The 11,845-nt window shown below is 30.2% G+C and overlaps 1 protein-coding gene across 4 annotated transcripts; it reads right to left on the reverse strand.

Moving 5' to 3' along the window:
- Positions 1 to 5,145: 5,145 nt before the first annotated feature.
- LOC111283885 (ethylene-responsive transcription factor-like protein At4g13040) lies at positions 5,146 to 11,541 on the reverse strand. 4 transcript variants are annotated; one of them, XM_089758727.1, is made up of 8 exons: positions 11,113 to 11,541; positions 10,456 to 10,519; positions 9,935 to 10,049; positions 9,566 to 9,696; positions 7,943 to 8,027; positions 6,267 to 6,447; positions 5,762 to 5,883; positions 5,146 to 5,673 (listed from the first exon to the last, which is right to left on the reverse strand). In XM_089758727.1, the coding sequence occupies exons 3-8, from the start codon at positions 9,975 to 9,977 to the stop codon at positions 5,540 to 5,542; spliced, it is 696 nt and encodes a 231-aa protein (XP_089614853.1). In that variant the 5' UTR covers positions 9,978 to 10,049; positions 10,456 to 10,519; positions 11,113 to 11,541; the 3' UTR covers positions 5,146 to 5,539. The 4 variants fall into 4 exon arrangements, with proteins under 4 accessions (XP_089614853.1, XP_089614854.1, XP_022728268.2 ...); XM_089758728.1 differs by having other exon boundaries at positions 10,410 to 10,519; XM_022872533.2 differs by lacking the exon at positions 10,456 to 10,519.
- Between the last annotated feature and the right edge of the window lie 304 nt (positions 11,542 to 11,845).

The following is an 11,845-nucleotide window of genomic DNA, read 5'->3' on the forward strand; positions in this document are numbered from 1 at the left end:
AATTAATATATAATAAAATTTATAATATATTTAATATTTATAAAATTAACAAATAATTGAAATTTAATATTATTATTTTTATATCAAAATAATAATAACAAAATTAAAGCATGGTCTTTTATGAAAAATGGGACTTCAATGAGGATGAAAACTCTCATGAGACTCCTTCCTTCTAGTGAAAATACTAAGCAGGATGGAATCTTTTTTGTTCAATCACATTGATGGCATGGCATTCAAACAACTTATTGCGGTGCAATTACATAAAAAAATAGGAACGCGCTGAGTGATAACGATTCGATTTGAATAAAATTTAGTTGATTTTATTTTTATATTGTATAATATTATAAAAATTTAAAATTCAATTTGAATTTAAATCGAATCTTCATTGGATTTGAATTCGAACTAAATTTTCACTTGATTCTAATCTAACCAAATCAAATTTATTGGTTTGATTTATCGATTTTTAATTTTTTAATTTTTAAAATTTAAATTTTTAAATATTATTTTAATATAAAAATTTAATGTATTTAAGTAGATTTTGATATAAAATTATTAATTTTATTTTATAAAAATTAAAATATATATATAATTCGATTCGGTTCGATTTTTTTTTCTATTTTTCATATCTCAATCGAATTTTGATCCGAATCTAATTTATATATTTAATATCTGAATTTGATCCGAACCGAATAAAATAAAATCAATTTGAATTGAACTGAATACTACAATTTCGAATCGATTTTTGAATTTTTTGATTTTTTTCTCACCCTTCATTGAAACGGATTTCAATCATATCCAAATGCAGCCTTAGGAAGCAAAGAGTGTAACCACTAACTCATTATCTATTTAATACACAGAAGTCACGTTTGATGCATAAGATTATTAATAAGATAGGATCATAATTATCTTATATTATGTTGATTTATATCTAAAGAAAATGATATGGATTGTAAGGATGATTAATATTTTATTCGCATAGGATTATTCAATCCTCTCTAAGTAGAGAGGATCACTTTTAATCAATGAGATTGAACTTACATGTCTAATTATATTCTTAAAAATTATATCAATAATTTAAATTATATAAATTTTAAGAAAGGATAATTTTGATAAATAAATAAATTATCTTATACTAATCCTTCCATATATTAAACTAAACTTAGTGATTTATGTATTTATATCGTGTTTTACACGAAAATTACATGTCATAATTAATGTCGACACGAAAATATAAGTTTTTTTTATTCTATTAAACCTAGATATAATTATCGCTAAAACTTTAAGTTGCATGAGCTTCATGTCCTATTTCGTATTATATTCGTATAAATTTATTTTTTATATTTTTTTTCAGATAAATTTAATCGAAAATGAATTTTTGAAAAAACGTTAATGTAGCCGGAAATTTATTTTTGGAAAACCAAGTTATTAATTAGAAATTGATTTTTGAAAGTAAACAAAAGTTACCGAAAATTAATTTTCTAAAACTTTCTTAATGTATTGAAAATACATTTTTGAAAAGTAATACAATAATTAAAAAATACATTTTGGAATGTAATTTTTCTTTTCGAAATTCTAATTTTGTTTGATTTGTAAAAATAAAGCAGTTCTTGATTTATCTCCTAATAACAATTCTACTTGGGAACTTACAAGGCACTCTCTGTTAATCCATTTAGGCTTATGTAGAATGAAATGGTTAGGTAATGCTTAAGTAAGTGTTTCCTGTATAACATTTTACCATTACTAACAGTGATTTTCTTATTATTAAGAAATATTGCTTTGTAAAACCAGTTTCAAAAATAACTAGATTCTAGTTATTGTTGTCAGCTCATTCTTCACCTAGCCTATCCTGTAGCAGTTATGCGTTTTGCTGCTTTTTGTTTTACTTCTAAGCAATTCTCTATCTGGATTTGTGCATTTCTCATGCCAGTATCCAACAAAGTAAAATAAAACCAAGTGAATTTATTATTCAATGGTTACTCTAAATCCAATTTCAACAAAAACTGTGATGAAATCCTATACTTCTATTCTTTAATATTAATCAAACAACAATTAAGATAATAATAAAAACAAATCCTCATTCTCGCAAGTGGCAACACTGGATTAAATACCTTACTCTAGGAGAAAATATTTATCTAGACCAATACCTATTGATCTCAACAGTAAAAAGTTTGATTCTCCTTAAGTAAGGTTTTAATTTCAAGTTTTATAAATAAAAAAAATAAGTTTAAGAGAACTTGCTCTTTTTATGAAGTTCAATTCGATTGGATTACGAATTAATTAGGATCCAAAATAATTATTGGATATCGAAAAATCTCGAGTCAACATAAAAAGTTCACCTAGATATCATAATAAATAACTAATAAGATTGGCACAATTCTAGGTGAACATATTCTGCATTTGGGGGCACTGATATATCCACAGTTGGTCTCAACTGCGTACAGAATTCAATAGCTCCATGAACGGAATCAGTACTATATTTGTCATTATCCAAATTTTAAAATAGAATTTGATTGCCTAGGCCATCTTTGGATCTTGTTGCTTGAACACGCTTGCCAAAACTTTCCACATCCAGGTCATTAAGTGAGAGAATGAACTTTCTTCACATGGTCATTAGTGTTGGTGAGGCCAATTCTGATACTGCTTGCCTAAGAGAATAAGTTGATGACCTGATGAAAGTGGATGAATTAGCAGAGTGGAGCTTGTCTCCGGACAATGACACTGGTTTGGACAAGCTCCACTCTGCTACTTTATCCACTTCTATGAGGTTATCAACTTCTTCTCTTAAGCAACAGTATCAGGATTGGTTTCACCAACACTAGTGACCATGTGAACAAATTGTAGACACATCCATTCCACTCGTTTGATCCAACAAAAGTTCTGAAAGTCACCTACGATGAACAGTTCTTGAGGCATAGATCTGCAAAAGTAAGGAAATTATGTTAAATTAGATGCTCTTACATTTGCTCATCAATTTTTATGAAAAACTTCTTCAATTTACCATAAATAAATTTTTGTGAGTTTTTAAAATCTTTCGAACATCCATTTTCGAAAACATTTAAGAACTTTCAAAAATTTATTTTCAAAAGTTTTAAAAACCCTAAACTTAAATATTTCAACGTTCAAAAAACATATGAAAATAAACGCAAAATCAAAATAAAAAATAAAAAAAATAAACGATTTACTTCTAATTTTATACTTTTTAATTTTAAATGGGTGAAATTTAGCTTAATTTGGGGCTTCAGATCCTTCGATAGAGAGTGTAAGTGTGAGGAAAAAAAAAATAAGGTGCGAAGGAAAGAAGGTTGGGTGTTTGGATTTTAGGTAAATATGTATTTTGGGTGTGGGGTACGGTAAATAAAAAATTTGGTGTCAAAAATAGAGGGTGTTTTAAGTAAATGTTGGTGTGCAAATAGCAATACTTTTTTTATTTTCATTTCTTTACTTTTATACCCCTCTTATCTTTTTATATGATATTTTATAATTACAAAATATATCATTTATATAATTATATAATAAAATTATTAATAAATAAATAGATAAAATAATAAATATATAAACAAATGATCCATTTTTATAATCAAATAAATTCCTAGTAAATATTAAAAAAATATTTTTATAATTAATTAATTAATTAAAATAGATAACTAAATAAATAATAAAATAAATTAGTATTATTAACTTTTATTTTAAGATGTGTAAATGTATTTTGATTTGTTTAAAAAATAATTATTTTTTATTTATATTTGAATTTGTTTATTTTGTTATATATTTTTATTTTTATTTATATTTATAATTGTTATAAGTATTTCATATAATTTTTAAAACTTAAAATTTTAATTATTATTTTAATATAATTTAATATGTGTTAATATTTCGATTGAATAAATTTTTAATATATTAAATGTTAAATAATATTAAAATATAGATACAAAATAATTTGTTACCACACTTTTAAACTAATATCTTTAATGATTATTTTTTTTTTTACTATAATTTATTTTATCATTATCGTTGCTTTTACATTTAAATATATATCTCACTATTGATTTTAATCTTACTGTTATAATATCTAATTTTATTATTATAATAATTAATTTTACTTTCACCTTTATTTTTAATCTCGCCGTCTATAAAAAAAAAAAAAAAACTAAAATATTACAAGTCAAAACTTGCATTAACCTTCAGAGAAACATATTTTTATCCAATAACACAACTACAAACCAAGAACGAAGAAAAATTAGTAGTTCTCAGGATCCATGCTGTAGGCTTTCTCTTTGTCTGCATTCAGCAGAGTGATGCTAACGCAAACGACCATGGGAAATGAAAGCAGTATGCATAGATATGATAACAGGTTTTCTTAAGGAGAAGAGAATGATTCTGAATTCTTATGACAATCACAAGATGAGAAGCATCAAGCTCCCTAACAGTAATGACATATAGGCATCAAATGTAATTTCCAAGGTGTAAACAACTAAATATGATACTCCACCCCAGTTCAATCCCTTTGAAATATTCCAAGAGTTTTACCTTATTTTAGTTGAATAAATTATATCATTTTTTACTAAGATTATGGTCTAATTTGTCACTTTATTGTAGATTAATATTAAATTTTATTATTATTTTAATTTAATTAATATTTTTTACTTTTTGCATAAAATAAAAATTTTTTATGAAAATTTATCTTTATATTATGAAAATATTTCAATTTTGTTATTTTTATTCAAAAATCAAAGAAATTTCAATTTCAATGGCACAATTTATCATTTGAGTTACTAAAATATTTTAATTTTATTATTTTTCCCCAAAAATCAGTAATATTAAAAATACAATTACAAAGTTCATTAAAGTTGAAGTACGGTAACATAATTCAATATTAAATCATAAAAAATGACAAATTTTATCTTAATTTCTTTTTTTGGTTTAATTACCTCATTAAGATTAAGCCAAATTTGAATAGTCCATCAGAAAAAAAAAAAATTGTAAACAAAAATGTCCATCATAAATGATTTCCTAGGCACCCAAGTTTCTGTATATCTCCTTGTCTCAACTTCTTTTTCATGCCCTGAGACAAATTTTTAATACAGCTGCACCTGAGCAGGAACCCTCAAATGTCCCCCCCAAGTAATAGCAGATGGACCAAAGAGATGGAGTACAATTGCCATAACTGTAACTATGAAGGATTAATGCTTCTTCTAAACAAAGTTTTTTCAAGCATTCAGAATTTTGCAGTACATGAACAGCAACAATGACCTGAAAACATGTTCAGGGTTCTGCTTTGGCGAAAACAAAATAAGGCAGTATAGCCTTTTTGCATGCCCTTCATCTGGTCTAACAACAATGGTCATGATGCAACTAATATTTACCACTTCTTATTGGGTTAAACACTACAGATATCTGCTAACCAGCAGATAATGGGATCTATATATCATTACTTGTCCTAATAGGGGCCTTTATAGAACCAAAAATGGAGACCCTGTCAACTAGAATTTAACTACTGAAACCAGATTTTTCATCCCAATTCTCAAACTACTAGTTTTCATCATGCTGAAGAGTCTAGTCCCACCTCTTCTGAAGCTGAGAAGCTATAGGCTCCTTGTTTGCTGTCCCAGTCACCGTTTTCTATTGCAGGTTCAAAACGCTTCGGTTGTCCAGCCTCAACCCTTCGCTTGTATTCTGAAATCATCATTCAAAATAAATCCATTGAATATTTAAATGAAAACAGCTCAGATAATAAGGGTAGAATCCATGAAGAAAGTGTTACTTTTATCAGTAATTGAACGGCGAGTATAAGCCAAAAACTCATCCCACTTGAACTTCCTAAGCTCTTGCTTTTCCTCCTCCGGAAGCTCAAAGTTCGGCTCCCTTCCACACATGAAAGCAGCTCTACAGATAAAAATGTCTACCAATGAGTTTCAAAATCCATTAGTCTATCTATCAACATAACTACTCTGTGTGTACTTTTATTTTATTTATCATCAATGTACATGAACACTTTCAAAGAAATTCATTAATAACATGAAGAACAATTTTACCTCATGCCATTGGTAAGTGTGAAAATAAATGAATAGGACTTATTCTTACAGCAAATCAATGTTTGTATCAGACTATGGTATATAAAGCTTAAAGTTTTTGCATTTATATCACAGTATCCAACCTCCATACTTCATGCAACTGAACAATAATATTTGTATCACAAATTGTGATCAGAGTTTCTAGACAAATTGTAGTAGCAATCATTATAAGCAAAATACAAGCCAACTCATTACCTGTCATATAATCGGGCAGCTTCTTCTTGCGAACCAACAGTCCCTAAGTGAATTTGTTTCTTGTCAACTTTTATTGCGGCCTGCCATTTCATATTTTTGAAGTATACACCCCTCATTAGACATGGTTCTTGGTTTTGAACATGTTTCCTCCTGTGTCGCTTCCTGCGTTTGATTGGTTGCCCTACAGATAATAACATTGTACATCAGCATCAGTCAAAATGTAGAAATTAATGGTTCTCACAATCAGATTTTGATGCTAATAAGTAATGAATCTGGAAGCAGCATGGCTTGAACTCAGTTCTGAGATATCTTTTTCGTCTTTATTGTAACTAACAAATGCCATTTATCACAGGCAGCACTCTAAGATAGCCCGAAAAGGAGACAAAAAAAAGTCCAAAACCCACAAGTCAACAGGATTCTAATAGAGAAGATAAAACAGTCCCAGTTTCGCACGTTAAATATCCGCAGATCAAATCATTTTCGTAGCATCATTTCACAACATTGATTCTCTAGACAGTAATTTACCATACTCCATGCTTGAACTAATGATGTCAAAATTATGAAACTTTGATGGACAAATTGTGTAATGATGTTATTTTTCTTCTTTTGCACAAAGATAAAGCTTATATGCTAGCGACAAATCAGGGATACACAAAACCAGTAAGAGGCCAGAATGGTGCGTAAGAGAGCAGAGGTTGTGATGGAAGAAGTAAGCATTTGGACAGTTTTAGCATAATCTGCTGAATATAAACCACAGCATATTAATCCATGCAGCTTTACCATCCTAAATACAAGTATGGCAGGGATGCACTTCTTTGTATCTATTTAAATCCTAATGCACTTCTTTCTAACCATTTGAATCTGAATATGGAGGAATGGTGACCAACCATGACATTTAAACCCATTAATGAGTATAAGCTAGTGTTTATAAATGCTCAGGTTCCATTAATCCCAAAAGAACATGTATAGCCAGCCAATCTACTTTCTCTGATCAGCTGCATATGGAATTTGATAAGCTGGAAACCCATTAATATCATCTGAAGACACATAAATTTTCAAACTAATCCCCATTAAACAAATTCCAAGACATGCATTCTTGTCTGGAAATATGTTAATGATCATAAAAACAAAATCATTCACTGAAATGTAACTTAAAAATGAGGAAACTCCAGCTTAGGTAAACTATAGTGAAATTTCTAAGCGATAGTATTTGCACCTCACAACCCAATAGTTGAGTACAATTTCAGACAGCAAAAAAAGCTTTTTCCGTTGGATTGGAGTTGCTGAAATTAAAAGTCCCAACTCCCAAATAACGATCATGCAAAATGTGATTGGTTTAATCAATTGATCGCCTCAATTTTCTATGTTGTACTAGCACCTTATTATGTCATTACTTCCATCCATGCATCAGTTCCTTCTTGCATAACAATATTCTCTCATTTCATTAAAAATGGGTTTTCCACATGCATATGAGGCAGAGGAAGTGAGAGAGAGAGGCACTTGATTTTTTGGTTATTTTCTATCTTACTAAAAATAGACATGCAAAGAGACAAAAAGTTAGAGAGGAAGAGGGGTTAATGAAGGAAAGATCAACACCAAGGCATAAACAAATAAAAGTTTTCCAGCTTTATCAATATTAACAAACATATGGAACATGTGTTTCCAAAGAGACAAACCTGGAAAATGTTGATTATGATGCTCTTTCGATGAACCAGAACCAGATATATTTGGTGATCCAGACCCAATCTTAGCAATGCTTTTCTGAGAAACAGCATCATATACTTATATGTGAGTGTTAATTCTATAGTTAAAAAAATAAAAGAAAAAAGAAATTGAACGGTACATGCCAATTAGTATTTATCCATCATGACATTAAGAAACTGAACCATTTAATATATTTATAAAGAAGCTCATTTGACCAGTATGCTGATTAAATAAACTCAAATATCACCAAAATATGACTACAGCAAAGGGTTTAAACAAACAATAAAAAAGATTCTAAAAATCCAGATAGCATTTTTGCCTTATAAGTTAAAGCAACTTTGAATCAAGAGTAAAGTTGGCCAGTATATGGAGGCACTTAAATAGCTTTTTAATTGATAACTGACTATTTACCGTGTGATTCTAGCTCAAAAAGGAAGCAGGATAAATTAAGTGAGTTTTTTTTATAAGAATGGGTGCCCCAGGATGCAATGGACTGACCAAACATCAACAGTTAATGGATTCATCATATCCTTTTCATTCCTCCATACTGGCAGAGAAAATCAGGAATCCTTAGGATCAAATACATGGCAAAAACAGAAAAAAAGATACTATCATTACCATTTGCAAATTTTTTTCTATCAATTGTGAGTGAATACATAATTCCTTCTATTCAATAATTATCATCCAACTCAGTTAAAGGAGTCAAAACAAGTAGCACGTACCATGTCCTACTTTTTCTCATGGATTCACCTTTTAGCTCACTCCTATATAGAATAACCACACATGCCACAAATAGATGCCTTGGATAGTCATATAACTATAACTATTACACCAACCATGAAAATTTGCCAATCACATGAAAAGATACAGTTGTGACAGGCCACCATGCAAATACAGATAGCAAAATTAAGATGACGATAAAATGTAATCTCTGTCAGCAATCATCAACTAAAGACACATTCTATCATGTTTACATTATTGCATATTACCAATCCTTCCTAAAATATGGAAACAAAGACGATCCAACATAAGGGAAGAGATATTCTTCCATAATGACAGATAGTCTTTCTTTTCTTTTCCCTTTTTGTCAACAAAGGGGGATGAAATGATTCACTCCTAGAATTATTATATTGTGGAAAAGACATTAGTAAATATACACTCACGGACAAAGCTAAGTTCCAAGAACAGTTTAAGATTAGCAGAGGTTTAAAAGAAAGGGGAAAATAAACTTGAAGATCCATAATGGTATATCCTTTCCTTTTTTTTTTTTTCTCGATAACAGATATGGAATCTGACACCCCCAGCCCCACTGTTGTGCATTCTATGCATGCTGGTCATTCAAAATGTTGGAGACTGATAAATATGTAAAAGTGGCGAATAATTTGACATAAATTAGTAAGGCATTATTAAGGCAAGCATCCCTAGCCCAAGGGAAAAGGATAAATAGAATCTCTCCAAACTGCTGAGTTAACACAATACAGTATCAGAACTAGTGATACAAAACCAACTCATATCAACACAATCAAGAAGTCAAACTAAAACCGTGAAACCATATAATACTACATCTAATCAATTGAATAATAATGCATTCTTACCCCATACATGTGGTTGACGGAATCTGAGGGCATGGGATGCACAATGACCGACTTTGCATTCTGACTTGAACTTTCAGGGCCATTTCCATTATCAAAAAATCTAGGAAGTGGATTAAAAAAGGGACTCTTACCTACAAAAGGTCACCAAATTTGGTGAATGACATTATTCAAGCGTAATTGATAACTTGTTAGATTACATTCTAAGTAACTCGTAGTTTACTCAAACCAACTGACCTTAAAAACAAAAAGGCAAAGAATTGAAGGACACAACTTACACAACAATATATAGAAAATATTGCTACTCATTGCTATCAAGAGAAGCAATTAACTATTTTACTATGCAATATAAAGTACATTTCAGAAGTTTACCAGAGCAAAGTCCAAGGAGCTTGCGTCTGCGTAAGCTCACCATGTCGGCGATCCTTGAATCAGTGAACAATGGTTTAGTTTATCGTCCTTTGCATTTATCCCTGCGTCTGTGATCCTAAGATTACCAAAGATGTGCGAGTTATCAGTGGATTAAACAATTTGAAAATGACAAACATTAAAAAGGAAAATATTAGAACAATGAACAAGCATGGCAGATAAAAACAGAAGGCTGAGAGATATAGGAAACGGGACCATCAGATAAGTAAACAAGATATCATCAATCGTAGTTTTATAGCAAAAGGAGAAAAAGCCGTTCCTTTGGGTCATCAAAACAACGAGTCAATGAAAGTAATCTGATGATCCTAAGCAATTTAGACAAAGAAATTCAAGGAAAATGGAGTTGCCAGGTGAAATTCCCAGATGTTAATAAACTTTTTGTTATCAAATATTAATGTCAAACAGAAGTAGTTCATACAGAATTTGGTTGGCTGAAAACCAACTATTTTCTCATCATCACGTACGTTTGATTTCAATAATGCTACATATAGACAAGCAGGGGTTCAATCCCATGTACGGATTAGATTTCTGAAAAAAGAAAACAGAGCTGATGCTGGTAAAACGGAAATCATTCATAAAGGGAATTAAAGAATAATATGAACAAACCAATGCAAATCGCACGAAACGTTTTTAGTCACCACATATTCAGGTGAAATAGTGTTCACTTCTAAAAGTTAAACAGGCACCCGATAAGGAGGCGAGGCTACATAAAGGTCAGCAATACATTTTTTTTTTGTTAAAAAAATAGATAAATTCATCATAATTTGCATAAAGTAAAGCCAAAACTTTCATCATGTGAAACTAACAAAGCGGTCCAATGAGTCTGCCTAATAAAAATCCCAATTATCTCGCCGTGGAAAATAAGTCAACCCCACCAACCTACCACCTTTCATGGAAGCAGAGGCACTGAAAAAACAAGCAACCACAAAACCCAAACCCCAAAACACACAAAAACCAAACAGAAAAAAGGACCCGGAAAGCCAAAGCCTTTAAGCCCATCAAAGAAAAAAAAAATGGCCACGACTCGGTGACCAGGAACCGCAAAAATCCACCCATTACAAAGAAGAAGATAAATAAACAAAAGGAAAAAGAAGTCATTACTTTTATCATTCGTTTGGTACCTGAGAAAGAGAAAGAAAAGGTGGTGGTTGAGACAGCGTAGAAATCGGGGAGAAACAGAGAGAGACGGGTTTTAAGGTAAAACTAAAATCTGGTAAAAACAAAAATAAAATGTAAAAAAGATTTAGGAGTTTTAAATCTTTTTCTTTCTTAAGGCCTAAAGTAAGCAAGGAAGGAAGGTTGTTAAAAAAGAGAAGAGTGAAGAAAGAAAGAAACGATGACAGCGTTGGTGTTTTGGTGGTTCATGCATCTACCACCTTTTGTTTGTTTGTTTTTATGTTATAAATTCTTTTGAGTTTTGAGTGAAAGCCCTTTTTTTTATGGAAGTATGGTGGCGCTGCTGCCGCTGATGGTGTACAGAAAAAAAAAAAAAATCAAAGCAAAGCAAAGGGCTAAGCCAACTGCAAAGCAAAGGCCAAGTCTTTGTAGAGAGAGAATGTTGAATATGGGAAGGGAAGAACGTATGCTTGTATTTGAGTGTTTTTTTTTTTGGTCTTTAGTCAGCTGTCCCATGATTCCTCTATTGCCCTTTCATTCTTTCCAATTACCATATCTCTTATGTTTCCATTTTTAGACCATATCACCAATAATTCCCTTTCCTATAATATTACAATTAATCAATCATAATTAAAAATTATTTAAAAATTCACTACTTAAAAATATAAATTCTACATAATTTTTTATGAAATAATTAATTAATTACACTATAATAATTATAACTTTGGGTATTTACTA

This window comes from Durio zibethinus, chromosome 3 (genome assembly GCF_047325235.1).
Source record: "Durio zibethinus cultivar Kanyao isolate XHJ-2024 chromosome 3, ASM4732523v1, whole genome shotgun sequence".
NCBI classification, from domain to species: Eukaryota; Viridiplantae; Streptophyta; class Magnoliopsida; order Malvales; family Malvaceae; genus Durio; species Durio zibethinus.